Raw genomic sequence first — 18,846 nt, 5'->3', positions numbered from 1 at the left:
CGATGAAATACAGAACTGTTAAAAACAAGGCTCTGATAATGTCTCTCATACCAACTAGCATTTGAGTTGGTAATTTGAATATTTCGGCAGACCTGTTTTTTGTAAGAAGCAGTACAGATACTGTGCTGTACCTTGTCTGTGATGATCTGAAGTCTGTAATGAACTTCTACGCCCCATCTCTGTATTACAGGAGGGCCACATAACCCCCAGCTCTGGAAAGCTTCAAAATAATGCCAGGTTATGAAACCAGCAAGTTTTTCGCTAGTCTTAAATTTCTCCCTATTTTATCTTTAAAAACAACTCAAGAAATGCTGTGTATTAGCTAATGGAGAATATGTCAAAGTATTTTTGAAGTCTCCAATTTATTCCAGTAAATACATTCAGTTGAACTGAAATAATAAATAATAAATCAACTAAACTTACTTTTGTGCTTCATCTTTTTTCAAAAGACTGCCTGAAAAACAGCTGTCTTCAGATGTATAAGCTATTGACAGCTGCAGTCAAACTACTAGACAATAACAAAGAACCTAGTTAAAGTGAGATCTTGCATACAGGCCTCACTATTCCTATTATGCTGTCTTCCACAGCTCCTTCCACATATTTCAGTCTTGTACATTTGAAGTAATGGCAGATCAATTGGTGCCTCTTAATATCTTACTAAAAAAAAAGCAGTTTGGCCTTCAAACTGGAAGACTACTACTCAAAGGCATCAGGAGACAAAAATATGCTTATTGAAGGGCATTGTGGATGCTGAAAGCTGAACTAGTACATCAAAGCAGAACGGCCTGGCAGTGGTAAAATATGTTTTTTTTTTTTTTTCTTGCCTATTGAGCCACAGACAACTATTTAAATCTCCATAACTGATGTATTTGATTGCAATCTTGGTGAAAGAGAAAAAAAAAAGAGTCTGGAAAAGATTCACTGAAAAGAAAAAAAAACAAACCAAAACAAACAACCCCAATCAACAACCAAAAAAATAAAAAAAAACACCACCAAACAAAAAACCCTCAAACATACAAAACCCCAAACAAACAAAAATAACCCACAACACAAACCCTCCCTAAGTGAAGTAATTTAGTACAGATATTAGTTCTGAAACTTCATGTGCCAAAAGAAATATGGTATTGCCTGAAATATTAGTAACAACCGTGTAACTTTCTGCACAGCCACAAATTCGTAACAAAATATCAGGGACGTCAAACCTAGTGTCCTAAAATAGTAAGGAAACACTTCTAACATGCTGAATTCAGTGAGGTGTTGGTGGATTTTTGAAATATCATTCATAATCCTCCAGAGATTTCTCTTTCCTTTGCCTTCATTTCAGTAAGGAATTACTATGAACTACAGTTTAGCACTAAACACAAAACCAGTATGCCAGTCTATATGCACAATTTAGCTAAATAACTTACCGAAGTCTGGCTAGAACAACCTGAAGAAAATTTAGGACCATGCTCAGTTCAGCTCCTCGACAAGCAGGCAGCAGCATCGTAAAGCCATCATTTAGCAACTTTTCCTCAGAAAGACTCAAGTAGCAACTGATCTCAAACACTTCTTGAACACCATCAATGTAGGTTGAAAGTAGAGTCCAGAGATTTTGTCTTTGTGTGTAGTCATTTTTGGTTACTAAAAACTCCTTTGCCTTCTCACGGAAAGCATTTGAGAGTTTCTCAGCTAGGACACTGATGTCCATGTTCTTCTCAACATAAATCAAAAGGAAAGCAAAATGACCTCTCCAGATGAGAGCTCTCTGAGACATGGTGATGGAGGATGGAGTCAGGAAATCCAAAAGATCCAACACTCGACTCACTATATCTTCTGTCTCTGCAACAATTGCCAGCATGAGGAACAGGTTAAAAAAGTTCTGCAGCCCCACTTCTGTCATCTCCTGCATTCTCCTCCGATGGAACTTGGAATAAATTCTACATTGAAAAAAACAAACAAACAAAAAACCCAGGAAGGTTTTAGAGTATGCAATTTTCTCTGCTTGATAGAATAAAATTGTATTTTCATGCTTTTAGTTTACAGTTATCCTCTTCCAATAACCCTTAAACTTCAAATATCCTTTTTTTCCTCCCCTCTTCTATGCTTTTGGCTACTGGAAAAAACATACTATTGCATTTTCTGCTCCTAATACAAGATATACACTAAGATTTTTCAACCCCAAGTAAAGCCTAACCCTTCCCATTTTTCCAACCTCTAGTACAAAGTTGAGCACAAAGTTATGAGCAGACTCTCTACTTTTTCTGTGATGGGTGTCCTCCATTCTGTGCCTTCCCATCAATCAAACTTAGCCCATGATGGCTGCTAGGAAATGAAGTAATTTGTTGTTAAGTGTAATCTCTCAGCTACAGCAAACAATTCCTGTACAGCTTCTTTCCTAAAACTCCATTATTTCCAGGTGGCACAAAGAAAATTAAAAACAAAAATGAGCAGGGACCCTTTTTCTTTAGCTACCGACTTCTCTTCCTACATTATACACCCTGAGCTGCTGCAATCAAAGGGTCACCTGTGTAACCATCACTGCGGTAAAAGGGGTGGAAGATTTCTGATGGAAAGCTCCTTTTCTCCACAGTCCTTTGCCAAAGTGTGTACCGACCTGTATGGCACACCTACTGTATGGAGTGTGGACTACAGGTTTCGGAAAAAACAGGGAAACTGAGGCATTTGGGAGAGAAACCTCTCTCCAGCAGGAAGATGTTAAACTTAAAGCTCTGTTGCTTACATGACAATGCTAAAGTCATACATAGCTGATGGTGAAAAGCACAGGTATTTTGCAGTTTTGAAGTGTCTAACAAAAAGCAGAAATCTTTTTATATAGATATTTTTTCTGCGACCTTTGCTCAGATCTGAACTTTTAAATAAAGTTTAAAATAAAGTTACTCCTCCCCACAAGAGAGGAGTAAGATGAAAATGGCTCAGCTTTTTCATTTGTGTCTTTAAAACTTCGGGTGTATCTTCCACCTTTAAATTAAAGTACATTCCACATACAGTAGTTAAATATCCATAAATGTTGTTTTCCTATTCTGTCACATGGAGAAACAGTTGGAAATGGTGCTGAGGTTATCAAATTTATCCACCAAAAATTACAGCAAATCCAATTAATGTTGTTTAGTAGTAAATTACTACTGACAGGCATTTACATTTGTCATGCATCAATTAATGCTTGGTTAGCTGCTGAAAACAGAGTTCATCCTAAAATCATAGCTGTAGGCTGTTAAATTTTGCTACTTGTATAATTGATTTATTCAAGGTAGAAATGATGAATACTGGTTGAGCAGACTGACACACTATTTGTTGTGTATTATTATTTCCCCTCTTAAATCAGGGGAAGTAACAAACTACAATAGCACAAAAAGTAAGTATAATTTGTTTTCAGCAAAAACAGAGAAGGCTAATTAAAATTACCAACTAAAACAAGACAGTGACTTAGCATCCAACAACATACTTGTTTCTATATAGTTGCCGTAATTTTTAAACCTGAACTTTACAACTCATTCATGAAGTGTACATCGACATTTTTACATATTACTTGCATACAAAAATATTTTAATACTTAGTAAAATTTTTATTAATTTTATTATTAATAATTTTTAAAACAAAAACCCAAACCAAACTAATTCTAAGTCTCCTATACCCAATGAAAAAAAAAATTAGCACATTTAATGATCAGTACAATCTCATTACTATAAGCTTTAAGGATTCAGTAAGTATATAAAACATCAAAATTTTGATTTAGAGCATATATATTTTATGGTTTTTATATCATGACTGACCATATCTCTTAAATAATGTTTCAAAATTAAATGAAGAATTCAAATCCTCAAAAAAAATATTGTGAGAAATTTTGGAAACCATGAAAAAGAAAATATAAATGAAACTGGAGGCCCAGCAACAGCCAGTCTGCATGTTCTTTGACAACACATGGCTTACCTGCAGCCCAAACAGAATTTCTGTGCTTTAATTACATTACCTATCTGGCAATGGGGTTGTACCACTGCACAGGCTGCCAGTGTGCTAAAGTCCTGGCCTATGGGATGAAGTAAATCTTCACAGGCTATGGATGCCAAGGTGATTCTTGGACCCAGCTCGTGGACCCTGTCACAGCCTCAGCTGGCAGCAGAAGCTTCAGGGACCAACTGCCTTATTCAAATTATGAATCATCCTCGGTTCCTCATCCCCTTCACTTTCTCATGAGCACAGTGACCCCCCACCTTGCTTTGGCATATGGCTGGAAAGGCCATGCAGTCTGACTAAACGCTATGAGACAAACTAAATAGCAGCCATACCGTCCTTTAATTTGTTTCCAAGGATGCACGCCACCGTTCTCTGCCTCTTCTTTCATCAGCTGTGCCAAAATGCTGAGAAAAATGAAGTAACTGTTGCTGGACTCGTACAGGGTGGGGATCTGCTGTTCACAACAGCAACTTTTTGCCAGCTCGAGCATTGCCAAAGAAGTTTTACTAATATTTGCCAAACCCTTCAGACCAAGCCAAGGAACAGTGAAGCAACTGTTCTAAAAGAGTAAATACAACCAGAAAACATTATAAGTAACAATAAAGGCTAACATTCCAAAGGTAATAAGATGCAATCCTTCACACAAATAAAAGGAAAAAAAAAGCATTGTAACTATGTGCAAAGTGCTTTTACATGAAATTATAATCAGTAGTTCTGACAAAAAGTAAGAGTAAAAATGTATTATAATTCATTCTATTGTGACCTAATGTAATGGGCCATAACATATATTTAAACATGATTTCTTAAATATATCAAATTTAGGGATACCGCCATTGACTAATCAGTTTTACAGAAGTATGGCAGTCAAGCTTGATTAGAAGAGAATCAGAATTAATAGCTTAAAATCAAGGACCATCCACAGGTAATTCTACATTTTTTTATAAATTCATCTACTTACCAGGTTCTTGCTGTAATAATCCCAGAGTATGCTGACAATAGACAGGTTCAAGTCCCAGAAACTACACAGAGTCAAACAGCACTGAAGATGCATTCGTAAGTGTTCCTCTAACACACCACTCTTGATAAAGGAACAAAAAGTTTATTGTAGGAGCTGCTTTTTTTTTTCTTCCCCATTTTCAATGCTACACAAAAAAGCTATAACTCATTAACTTATGTCTACCTGGCTACACATTCATGTGGAAAACATTATGTGCTACACTTTCTCAGAACACTGTAAACAATTACAACAATCATCTACAATAACTTCTAATCATGTCTGCCTTCTCATGAACAATTAATGCAGGGCATGTGGCTTCTGAAGTGGTGTATTTCTAAAACAACTTGAAACCTGAAAAGGCATTTTCATTTGTCATAGAAAGTTATATATTCAAGACGTTATGTAAAACAATAGAAAAGCACTAGAAACAGAAAAACAATAGGAAAGAAACTCTTCAAGAGACTGATTAAAAAATGTAGAGAGTAATAGTTCAAATATAATAAAAATGCCTATAAATGAATGGTGATCCTCTATTTATTTTATAAATGACATTTACAGTTAAATCAGCAGTCTTCCACAGAAACAATCTTATACAAAAAAAGCGACAGAACTGCAGATGTTTTCAACAGTTCCTGGGTTTTTTAATAAATAAAAGCAAGAGTCTTGATATAAAACAAAAAAACTGCAGATGAACTTATCTATTTCGCTAGAAAGATCTAGCCAGTTACAGAAGATGTATAAAAAAAAAAGCCAAACCAAAAAACCACACCAAAACACGTACCCTTTAGAAAGAGAATGCTTATTCTTAAAGCTGTAATTTGTGCATAGGATTATATTTAGAATCTAATTCAACAAACAATGACTGCTTCAGTTAAATTAATTCAACAATAAACATGGTATTGTGGGCAGCTTCAATTTTAACCATTATTTATCTGTTCAACAAGAACAGGTTTAGAACAGTTTCCAAAACCAAGATAGTTCCGAAGGCATTATCTGAAATTCAATATGAAAGAGTTCTCCAGACTTCAAATATCCCTGGGATTAATGGATTCTCTCATTTTTCTTTTGCTTAAAATGGTTTCTTGCACGGCTGGAAATACTATCAGAACTCTTAAGGTACTCAGCTTTTAATTTATTGCAGAAGGGAGGAACACCAGATACTATAAAAATGATACTAATATCTAAACATTTCTCTTATGACCTCCTACTGAAGTAACAAAATTGGTTTCCTAGAAATCCAACAAATGCTTCTGTATCTCTTTTAGAGTAGATTAAAAAAATACAGCAAAGGTATAACCAAACTGAGGCAGAAAAAAAACCACAAAGCATTTCTTTTCTAAAATGAGAGAAGTCTAAAGAGACAGACTGCTATTAGTTCTTACAAACAAAAAAGCTTTTGATTCTCACTTACAATAAAACTTTGTAAACACAAATTCATCTTACACTGACAATCCATAAATTTAGTCATTTTGATGTTGCCTACTATACAAATACAGCTATTCCTAGTACAACAATTTTCATTTTGTAGTACAAACAGAATTGTAAATCAGCTCTACTTCTGTTATTAGCCCAGTAACAGAAATCCAAATTACAAGACAAATAGGGAATACCTCATGTAACCACTTTCCCCATACATGTCCTTTTTTTGTGATACAGATGGGAGATCTGTCACAAAAGCAGTTGTCTTAAACCCTGTCCATTAAAATGTACAAAAAAAAGAGAGCAGTTTCTGGCTGTGAAAGTCACCAGTCTCTCAGCTATTTGAATCTGAAAGGATATATCCAAGGCAGCAGCATTCTGCACTTGCCGAGTTATCCTTTATTGCTCCAGCAATATTTACAGCTTGCAGCATCTTTGCTTCCCGTGTCCATTGGTCACCTAACCTGAACCCTGAACAGCACCTTCACATCTCCTCCTTGCTCAGAAGGAGGCTGACTATGTCCTTAGAAAGCTGGAGTTCCTACCTGGAGACAGGGCACTGCAGCACCCACCCCTCTGCCACCTCCACCTGGACATGGGGCACCTTCCTCAGAAGTCTTTAGCACCTCCTGCATCAGGCATGTGCTGGATGAGAGTGGCTCAGGCTCTCTGCTGTTCACGTAAGGGCTGCCCTCTATGTGCTGGGGATCACTAAACTCACTGCTTTCACTGAAACTACCAAAAAATGCTGCAGATTTAGCATTAGTTAGTCATTTTTGCATCCCAGTACTTAGCTGTCCTAAAGATGTCAAAGCTAACTCCAACTTCTGCTAATTTCTCAAAGGTGACCGTTCTTTTCTCGACTTTCATGATGCTCCCCTACTCTTAAAATCCACATCTACAGCAGTGCCTATTAAATCATCTTTTCACAACACAACATTTGAAGCTTACATTAAGAGAAATTAACAGTTACTGGTAGGACAGAGATTATCAATTTACATTGCAAATATCTGATCTGCACCTTTTTCAGATGCTTTTGAACACACATAACTATGAATTTTTGATTTCATCTCCATTCCTCCCCCATTCTCCATCCAAACATGTACAGTCTACAAGATTTTGAAGTTAGGGAGCAACAAGCACAAGCGGATTATGAGGTCAATGGAAATACTATGTACTAAACATAAGTAGTATTTAAGCTCTCATATACTTTAAAATGAGATTTCTAACCAGCAATTCCTTCCCTCTCTTGCAAATGAGTGATTTGGCACTATCATTTAGTCTTATTTTGCACAGCTGTGCACCTCCAGGACAAGCAACAGAGGATATATGCTGAAAAGGATGGTTTAGGTAGGACTTACTAACAAACTCAAGCCAAGTGTTGGTGGGCAGTATCATCAGTACTGTCCTGTTGTTCAAAGAGCCCTATTCTTCCTTTTGTCTTTTCCTGCTTCTCCACGTTATTTATTGACTTTTTGATATCTCATTGTGCTTCTCATTCCTACATTTTCTGGTCTCAAAAACACTCAGCAGACAATAGAGACACAAAAGGATAAAAAAAGGTAAGAGTGGCCACATGAAACTGACAGAGCAACACAGGAGATGGACACATCTACTGGTAAAAAAAAAAATCTTCCTGGACATTGCCAAGATGGTTGATGAGCAGGGGTAGGAAGCAGGATGCATTTTTTAATAAAAGTACCTACATGCAGTCATGCATGCACATATAGGGACTAATGCTCTCCAAAGAGCATTTCCTACAGGCTCTTGATTCCATAATATAAGAAAAAAATAACAAACAAATAAGAAAGAAAATTAATTAGATGGCTCCTTAAACAGTTGGTAGTAGTTGCAAACACATCCTTGGCAAATTAGGGTTTGTTTTAATCCCAGCAGTGGTTGCCCTTGGAAATTAAAACAGATATTTGCCTCATATTACTGTGTCATGACTGACTCATTCAAATCTGAATGTGGCCACCTAGCTGCCTAAACTGTCTACAATACTTGTTTAACAGAGGCATCAGAAAGCTGTATAATTTACATATATTCAACTTCAGAGTAATCTTTGTTTATTATTTTGAATATTCACAAGAAAAGACGAATATTTTGAAGAAAAATGTAACTACAAGTAGCCTCTTACTGTTTCTCAGGTTGCTGACATAAAGAAGACGCAACACAGGAAGGTGGCTAAGAAGGTATTCACAGGGTTTTTTTTGGTCTCATCTTAACCTCTCCAGTTTCTCTCACAGAATGGTAAGCATCCAATAAGTGATGACATCACTACAGTTTTAATGTATATGAACAGTATGTTTATTCAGTTATATGCTGTGAAATCATTCAAAAAAAGTTAACCTTTAAAGCTGAAAGACTACATAAACAAATGCTAGAGTTCATGTATAACATGATTTTTCAAACTTTTAATACCCTATCTATTGTTTCAACTTTCCTAACAACTACAAAATATCTTTTTGTAAAAACTGTAGTTGTAACAAGTATTGTTCCGTACTCCAGCTTCCACCACAGCCATTGCTACTGCATGATCAAGGCAGTAATAATAATAAAAAAATAATAAAATAATAAAATAAAATAAAATAAAATAAAATAAAATAAAATAAAATAAAATAAAATAAAATAAAATAAAATAAAATAAAATAAAATAAAATAAAATAAAATAAAATAAAATAAAATAAAATAAAATAAAATAAAATAAAATAAAATAAAATAAAATAAAATAAAATAAAATAAAATAAAATAAAATATAAAATAAAAATAATGAACCGATGCCTCTTCTGCTTTCAACAACTAAACTTTGCAATTTTTTTTATTTCCTCTGAGACCAAATACAAAAATAAACAAGTTTATTCTTGTCATAAGCATACACAAATTAATTATTTTTATAGGTGTTGCTGATACAGCATTTGCTATTTGTACCATGCAACTTCAGACAAATTTACAGAGCTGCAACATAACATTTAAAAATATGATGAACAGCATATTTAAAAGCATTTTAAAAGGAGGTCAGTTCTGACCTCTGGGCCATAAAGCATTGCATTAACAGTTCTGCAGAAAGAAAAATGATAAGGTATGAAATGAGTGCTCAGAAACTAGAACCTTATCAGTAAGAGTTTGATTCAAGCCTGTAAGACAAATTGCTCAGCAAGGCAAGTCACCTTCCTGCTGTGATGAGGATATAGCTGAATTTTCAATGCAACTGACTATCTCCCTCATCATGTCTCCTCAACTTGATATCCTTACATTCAGTATCTGGTTTACATTTTCTAAGCATCCAGTTCTTATTCTGAATACATCTTGTCAGAGTAGCCATATACCTACCCTTCCAGGATAATTATCTTTTTCCTTTATCTGACAATTTAGCATCAAGCGCAACCACTTTAAAGCAAGTGTAACTGCTAACAAGGAAGGAAGTGTATACTGCCATAGTTCAGCTACGTCAAGGATATTCATTTACCTGTGATAAAAAACACTAGAATTTCAAAAATACACTTGTTAGTTGAACTTTGTTTCATGCCCTGTCTTTTCCTGAAAGCATCCCTGACACTTGCCTTTTTTTTTTTTTTTTTTATTTCTTCCTTTTCACACTTACTTGAGCATCGGTGGATTTTTTAAGCAGTTCTTCCACAAATTTCCAATTTGACTCCTTCTGTTTCTGAAAAATAATGATTATCAGCATGAAATAGCATCTGTATTCCTCATAGGAATTACTTATTATTAAAAGGAAAATAAGCAGGCAAGAGATTTCCAGAAATATTTCATTTAATGACAGCATATTGTAGTCATCACTGAAAACAGCTTTTTAATGAATGTAATTAATATCTGTCCTAAAATTCAGGTGTCAAAACCAAATAAAGAGTATGCAATTTAAACTGGTTTAAGTGACTCTTGCGATTTCAACCTTCGCTTTTAGTAAAGAGTCAAAACATCCAGGCATTTTTGATTAGTACAAGCAATAAGTCTTACAATTTATTTCTTTAACATTCTCTAAAAAGGAAGATAAGGAGTAAGAAGAAGGAAAAGGTACAATCTCACCTTTCACATTTTTTCCTTTTCAATGAAAAAACCCACTTCTAACTTATTTTTCCCAGGTCAAACATTAAGGATTTTTTTGCCCATTTTGATAAGGAGTTGGCCACATAGTAATGGCCTATACAGATAGAAAAAATACAGGGTAGCTCAAATATGGTCCATAATTCACATTCTTGAGCTTGTGAAGACAGATGACTATCCATTTGAATCAACTAGACCACACTAGTGAAGTAAAAGGGTTACATGGCAAAGTATATTGAAAAGAAAGAAAAATATATATATTTAGGAAAAGTGGAAAGAAAATGGTAAAAGGTTTTGCAACTAAGACAGTTTCCCAGAAAAAAAAATAAAAAGGCAACCAAGTCAACATACATACAATTCTAGGAGGTCCAAAAGTCATCTCTCACTCTCCGTTATGTACATATAGCTTGTGTAGGTGACTAGATGTGTGAACATGGTAAGGCAGGATGATGATGATGATGATGAAAGTACTCATTGCTTCCACTATCACAACTGTTAAGCCTTGTAAATTATTCTGCAGATATTTGTCCTTTAAGAGCTGGCACATAGCTTACAATAAAGAGCATCTTATGTTTTGGTAACGGAAATTTAACTGCTTTTCAGCAGCAACAACATTGTGCCCCATCCTCTTCTGCTAGCGATTACACTACTTAATGCTGTGACTTGGTGGCAACTCCACACAGAACTCCAGAAAGTAATCAAGAGAATTTTAAATATGAACTTGTCCTGGTTTTGTTAAAAACAAGTTTCTCTTTTAGTGAATTTGCCTGTCCACTAAAGCCTTCATATTAGCTGCATTTTCCTGAAGAACCAGATACATGTTTTGGTAAACATAGCAATGGAATGCAAACTTATTGATAAGCATGGATACGCCTCTCAGGAGAGGGGCAACTAGAAACAGGTGACCAAGAAACTGACCAACTGAGCATAACATCCCATTCACCTGAATACTTTGTATAAAAGTTGGAGATTGTGAGGATCTCGCCCCTTTTTTCCTTATGGCTGATATTAGGAGAGGACCTTGCGAGTCATCCCTGCGAACTGAGGCCTAGTGACAGACTGAATCCAGCTCCGGTTGGCTGCAGAGTCCAATCCAGGACTTCGGGTGCCGGGTCTGCAGTTGCTGAGACTTTCAAGATTGGTTTTGTATATTTTGTATTATTTTCTCTATTCGTATTAGTTGCATTAGTAAAACATTTTTAATTTTTCCAGCTCTCTTCTCTCTGTCCTCCTTTCCCTCCCGATCACCTGTCCTTAGTGGGAAGCAGGGAAAGGAAGGGGCTGAATGGGGAAGGGGAGGGAGAGGGGGTTAACAATATATCTGCCACAGTTTTATTGTCACCCCGCAATCAAAACCCTCGACAGAACTCTAAAAAGATACACTAATATTTATGTAACACAATTTAACTACTTGATGACTTCACATTTTGCATGAGAGGAAAAAAGATATTTCTGAAAGATCCCCAATGCTAGCAAGTCACAGTCTCTACACTGTTTATGGAACAAATATGAATGAAAGGACAAGTATAGATAAAGTTACACTAAAGCTGTGATTTCGTGATTCAGGAACGTATCAATGAACAAGCTCCCACTGCTTCCTCCCCATCCTACCAGATGCTCTTCCTGCTCTCACAGCTGCAGCCACTGCTCCACTGTTCTGGTACTTCTGTTTGTGGGACACAGCGTGAACCAGATCAGTGAAATGCCCCAGAGCTTCAGGAGAGAAAGAAAGAATGAAAAAGGCAGAAGGCCCTGACCTAGGTCATAGAATAGGGCCACAAATAATTGTACCAGAACAGCAGAGGGCCTATCATGCCCAGGGTGGTAAACAGGACTGCTTAAGATGTTATTGGTGCCAAAGCCTTTGTATCGTGAAACTCGAGTCTGTACCATCCTGTCAGAATGAGAGGCCACTGGATCAACAAGGAGCCAAGGAGTAAAGGCAGCACTTCCATAATGAGTAAAACCCACACAGTGCGCAGTCAGCATTACAAGACAGTTCTGGCTATTATTTAAGTAATATTTTTATTGTGACTCCAGTATTTTAGAGCTTGATGTTATGTGAATATCTACAGACTGGCATGGACCTACTGCAGACCCCAAGTAAAGCTAATCAACTGCTCAAAAGCCAGATTTATAAGAGATTAATAGATATTGAGTCATGCTAAATGGTTATGAGACCTCTGAAGGTCTGGATCAGCCTGCTCAGAACATGCTCTTTGCACTCCCATAGCCCAAGGGCACACAATTTATACAAAAGGTGTTTACTGTCAGAGTTCCAGCTCAGCTACAGTATGCAGATGACCTTAGAAGATCCTGCAGTAATCTACAGCAAACTCCTGACATCAACTGGAATTAATTACATGACCGCACCCAGGTTCAGCCCAAATTCGGGAAAGAATGACACCAACCACCTGCTGCACTTTTCTTTTAGCCCCAATTGTCTCTATCTTTTGACAGACTTGTTTCATTCAAATCCCACTAAATTTACATCCTAACAATATTCCCTGCTACACTGGCAATATGGCATGGCAACTGCTTACAATCCATCCTTGTCAGAGAATATGTAGAATCTACATCTCTTACTCCAAACATGCTGGCTTACAACACCCTCCCCTCCACCCCTGAAAAGTCCGAAAAAAAATCAACAGAACCTGGAGACCTTACAGTGCCTAAGACTGCTGCTAAAACCAAAAACTTGAGCTGAGACCCTCTGAGGTTCTGCAAAGACTGACAGCTGTTTACCTTAAAAAGCCACACTAGGCTTCTCAGCTAGAAGCCCATCTTTGCATATCTTGTCACATAGTCATTTCAGATTATTCTATTCAAAGACAAGAATTCTTAGCCCCAAGTAATTCTGCCTATATTTCCCTAGCCCACAGTATATTGAAATTGACCCCGGCAATGGTCAGAAGTAGAACATTTTCTCATCAGGTCCCATTTGGTTTTTAAATGTACAAATCCTACTTTTCAGAGCGTGAAGTGGGACCTGAATGTGGCGTTATGGAAAGACATAGGTACTGCACACTCCTCATAAGTCTCTAGGAAACATGACCAAAATTTTCTAGTTTAAAAAAATGGTTTCATGTGCATGAAATATATATTCAATATATATGAATGATTGTGTATGTGAGATTATGCTATATGAGCTAAAGGGGAAAAATAAAAAGAAGCAAGTCTGAAACCTATTTAGAATTTTAAAAGCTTTTATAATAACCTCAAGGCCATGCAGACCACATTAAAAAATTGAAATTCTTCCACAGATGACATAGGCTTAGAGGCAATTTTTGTTACAGAGCACATGAATAACCATCATTATGACACATCACCCTCCCACCTCTGATCACAGTTAATTAAAAGAAGGCAAGTGTCATGAAGCTATTGCATCCGATGTTTAACCAACAAAACAGGACTACATTGAGCCCTGATGTAATTCCACTGGCTCCACAAATTTATACAATGGACTGTTTTATCTTATGTTTAAAGAATGTTTGAGGCTCTAATTTGTGTGTGGGGAGTCTAAAGAAATGGTTACCATCAACTATCTATGACAGATTATATACTTGTGGTATGTGAAAAGGCATTGTTGTAACTGATAGATTTTTTTGTAAGCACCCACAGCACTGAAGGCAACAGGGACCTCTGGACAAACAGCCACACTCAGAGAAGTACAAAACACAGTTAACAGTGTGAATATAAAGACTACTGGAAACATCAAAAGGCATGTGCACAGAAGGGTCTCACAATTTACAAATTGAGACTTGGAGATTCTCCTCTCTCATGTGGACTCTGAGGAAAAAATATTATTTAATCTTGGCCAAGTCACTTCCTGTCACTGTGTCTCAGACTCCTATTCCAAAATAAGAACAACAGGAATCCTTTTTCCCATTCTATGGCTGTTTGGCTTGTTTAAATAATATAGTACCCGAGGCAAAAAATAATCTCTCATGAAGCTAAACACATAGTACATATCAGCATGAGAGACAGGAAAAAAAAAATATCTAACTATAAAAGTAAATAGTATCACTGCATTTTGATTAGGGTATAATATATAAGAAACCCAGGATAAATGTCTGATTCACATTGGTTTCTGTATTCGACCTGGGAATAACCTTTTCTCTCCAGCTACGTTCCTCCAGTAAGCAGGGAGTGCAGTAATTCTATCTTCCCAGTGTCCCCCTGCAATACACTATGGCAAAAGCAAAAGAACCCAGAGACAAACTTCAATGTAACCATCAGATGCGATCTGCAATTTCACACTGTATGAATGTGGAAAAAGTTGCTTCATTTTGCCATGGCATAATTAGTGTGTGGTTCAGTCTTTTCTAATAAGCACCATGTCATGGGATCCTAAAGGATCTGTCAACCCACAAAGCAGCAGAAGCATAAGCATCCCATATTCATCAAGTCCTTCAGTCAACAGAAATGGTCATAACTTTTTCAACTAAGTATTCAAGCACTGAGTTGCCACACCTTTCCTATCTCTTCTTTTTTTTGGGTGACAAATCAGGGAATTTGCAAGATAAAAATCAATGACAATAATTCTTACTTTTATTAGAAAGTCTACTTAGAATTAAAAGCATTCACAGAAGTTCAACATTTTTCATTCCTTCTCTGTTTATATACTAATGCTTTTAAAGATCAAAAGATGGAGGGGGGAGAGAAGGATTTTAAGTTTTCAAAACCAATTGATCAGCTGATATGATGACTCCTCTTTACAGATCTGCAGTTCACAAGCATGTTTCAAGGTTTTAACCTTTCATCCTAAATCAGGACAGGAAATTATGGTACAGATCAACAGAAAAAGGGTATGTGTGACCTTCCCAGTTTTAATACATACTATGAAACTACAAATAAAAAAAGATACTTCACAATAAAGGGCAATTAAACCAAATTTGTATAAGAAGCCATATACAGATGCTGCTTGGCAAACTAGGGAACATAAGAAAGCCAATGGCATGACCTGATTTCTCCTTAATGCCAAAAAAACAATATCAGACAAAAAAAAAAACAAAGAAAAAAAACCCACAAAAACATCAAATGAACAAAAAAAAAAACCCCAAAAGATTTCTGGATCTTCAGCTCTCTCTTTGGCTTATAGTCAGCTCCCTCTATAGTCAATTAAGAAAATTTGGCAGCTTTCATACCTCTCAAAATGGATTAAATGCCTCAGCAAGTGTCTATTTCCTTCTCAGTTAATGATTAGAAACTTAAAATTAGGCAGGATGAATCTCAGAGGAAGAGACTGAAAGAAGTCAGGATTTACATGTCCCCAGAACTGCAGAAAACCGCCTTAAGGTCCATGAAGGAATTTGATGCATCAGTACCAAGTATGGCCCTACATACATCTTACAGGTGTAGGAATGGCATGTACAGGTCTAGGGCCCTTACAGAATGCATGGTCGTGTCAAGTCCCTCACAATGAGATTCACAGAGAAGAACCTGACTAATTGGGGACTTGCCTGCTCTAGCCAGTAGGAAAATCATCTAAAAGCAAATGTCTTGCAACTTGCCATCAGAACTTCCTAAACTTAAGCTTGAATTCAGCCTTTATTAGACAGTGTCTATTGGTAACACACAAACACAGAAAATTAAGCTGTATAAGCAAACATATATGCACCTCATCATGACATTGTTGTGGTGCAAAGGGAACACAATTAGACAGACTGGATTTTATCCAGAGCAGAGCTACTACTTAAGAAAAAAAAAAAAAAAAAAAAGGAATAACAGTTACACAGTCAATATTTGAGGTTTATACTTCATACCATATAATCTAATGTGTTAAGTTCCTAAAACAACAAAACCAGTGAAGCATTTGTGCCACAGGCAGACAATCTTAAAACATACGCTACATTATTAAGTATATGCGCTAATAACTAGATAAGATGGGATATTTCAAGTTTCCTTAATAGAGTAAATCTACTGAATATCTGGTGTATAGCATGAATATGTCAGGGACTCTTGGAACATTTACTGACTTATACAAAGCACACTTCAACACAACCAACCTTAAAGGACCTTTTTTTAAGGAGTGTGAAAGCTCCTTTATTACAATATGAATTGTTTTCTGTCAACAACAATAACCAAGTAACCTTAAATACCTGAATAAATGATAACAACCTTTAGGTATTTAGAAAAAAAAAATCATACCCACCTTTTCATTTAGATTTCCATTACGGTCAAACTGGTAGAGTGATGCTAGATGAGTAATAATCCACCAGCTAAAACTCAATGGGTCTTTACACTGAACTGTTTCAAAACCAGGTGTCCTTTCAGAACTACTTGGCCTTTCAAAGGTATTCTTCAGAGTTTTGTTCACCAAGCTCCAGAAACACTGTAGAAAATGGAGAAGTAAATTTGAACTGTGTTGAATAACAAAACCTATGTTAACAATTTTCTCTACAATACTGCCCTATTGATTAATTTGCTCTTACAGAGAAGAAGCAAGATGACAGTCATTTAATGAAAATTCGAAAAACAATGTTCAGTATTACGAGAGAACACCTGGTCTCTCTCACTCTCAAATGCCAGCAGAAAGCAATATGAAAGGACAAACTTTGGTCACAAGGAAGAACATGGTATGATACTTCACCAGCAAAACTACAAGCTATGGAATGATAGCACACCAGCACTCAAATGAGAGATCAGAGTTCTTCAACAAAGACTTCTTATAACATTGCTTTGAAAAACTTTTAGTGCCACACTAACCTAATCAGGAGGAAGACAGTAGTAAATGGGAGAGTGTCACTCTGAGAGACAGCAAACTGAGGTTCAAATTCTCTGTTTTGTTCCAAGTCTGTTCCAGCACCGACAAACCGATTAATTCTCTTTGCCTCAGACCCCTGTCCAAACCACAATGTTACTTCTTCTTACAGCCTTTGCCTATCTTTCCAGCAGCTCTCTGCGACTTCTTGCACCTGTATTTCACCCACCTTAGCTGAGTCCTGATCCAAACTTACGCTTCAAATTGCTAGTGCAAACACTTAACACTAACAGTTTCACTTGTGTGGTCCAGCTTTACATCTGTTGTCATGAATGAGTAAAGAGCTATCAGTACACACACTCTACTGTGAAGTACTTCAGTCTATACTAAGGGAACAGTACTCATTGCACAGATGGCAGCTTTGGTTTTTATAAAGATTAATTAGAAAGCTTTCAAAGGATTTTGACACTCCTTAATATTCAGAGAAACATCAGCTCAATTCTATCTAATCAGCAGTCAAGAAAGAAAAATCAAAACACTTGAAAATATCAGCAAAGGAGAAAAACAAAATAGAAAACATCATTACACAATGTATAAAGTCATATGGCCACCTAACCCATACTTTGAATACTGCATGCAATCCTGGTACTCTGCCATTCAAAATAGGATGTTGTAGAATGGAAAAAAGGTTCAGAGTAGGGTGACAAAGATGACCACAGGTAGTGAATGGCACCTGTAAAAAGAATGACTGAATACAGTGATTCTTAGTCTGGCTGAAGAAGCTGGAATAGCTGGAAGCCGTTATGCAGCAGAAAAACTACAATGTAGTTGTCATCACAGAAACATGGTGGGATGACTTGCACGACTGTAGTGCTGCATTGAATGGCTATAAACTCTTCAGAAAGGATAGGCAAGAAAGGAGAGGAGGTGGGGTAGCCCTGTATATGAGGGAGTATTTTGATTGTCTGGAGCTTGATGAGGGTGATGATAGGGTTGAGTATTTATAGGTAAGAATGTCTACAACTACCTGAAAAGAGGTTGTAGCATGGGGGGTGTTGTTCTCCCAAGTAGCAAGTGATAGGACAAGAAAAAAGAGCCTGAAGTTGTGCCAGGGGAGGTTCAGATTCAATATTAAGGAAAAATTTCTTCACAGAAAGAGTTGTGAAGCACTGGATCAGGCTGCCCAGGGAAGAAGTTGAATCACCATCCCTGGAGATGTTTAAAAGACGTATAGATAATCCTCCTAGGGACATGGTTTAGTGCTAGCTAAAGTTAGGTTATGGTTGGACTCAATGATCTCAAGGGTCTCTTCCACCCAAATGATTCTATGATTCTAGAAAAGGCAGAAGGTAGAAGATATCAGAAAAAAAAAAAACCTCGAGAGGCATATAAAGTCCTATTGGTATAAGGAAGGACAACAGGTAGTGATTGGCTCTTCCAATAAAAGTATAAGGGAGCATCAAAAGAAGTCAGCAACTACAAGATTCAAAAACAAAAACCAGGTTGTGCTTGTATAGGTAAAGTATGGGTATCAAAGACAGACACACAGGCTAGATAGATCACTGGTCTGACTGTGCCCATGTTTCTAATGCTTGGAGATGAACCATTGCATGATGTAACACATAAATGACAGATAACAATAGAAATGTTTAAAGATGGGTAAAGATGTTTTCTTTTCTTCTGTTCCTTTGCTTTGCTTTCCTCAGCA

The 18,846-nt window shown here is 36.6% G+C and overlaps 1 protein-coding gene across 2 annotated transcripts in view; it reads right to left on the bottom strand.

The window, feature by feature from the left end:
- Window positions 1–18,846, bottom strand: part of MMS22L (MMS22 like, DNA repair protein) — a 97,061-nt gene that overhangs the window by 54,260 nt on the left and 23,955 nt on the right. For both annotated transcript variants that reach the window (XM_082047628.1, XM_082047629.1), the window contains 5 exons: window positions 16,590–16,769; window positions 9,975–10,037; window positions 4,913–5,032; window positions 4,287–4,513; window positions 1,410–1,919 (listed from right to left, as the gene is read on the bottom strand). In XM_082047628.1, the coding sequence (XP_081903754.1) occupies window positions 1,410–1,919; window positions 4,287–4,513; window positions 4,913–5,032; window positions 9,975–10,037; window positions 16,590–16,769 (1,100 nt within the window). The remainder of the gene's footprint in view (window positions 1–1,409; window positions 1,920–4,286; window positions 4,514–4,912; window positions 5,033–9,974; window positions 10,038–16,589; window positions 16,770–18,846) is intronic.

This window comes from Streptopelia decaocto, assembly GCF_964273445.1.
Source record: "Streptopelia decaocto genome assembly, chromosome: 3".
NCBI classification, from domain to species: Eukaryota; Metazoa; Chordata; class Aves; order Columbiformes; family Columbidae; genus Streptopelia; species Streptopelia decaocto.
Note: the sequence above shows the minus strand (reverse complement) of the source record. Positions and strands in the feature narration are given on the sequence as shown.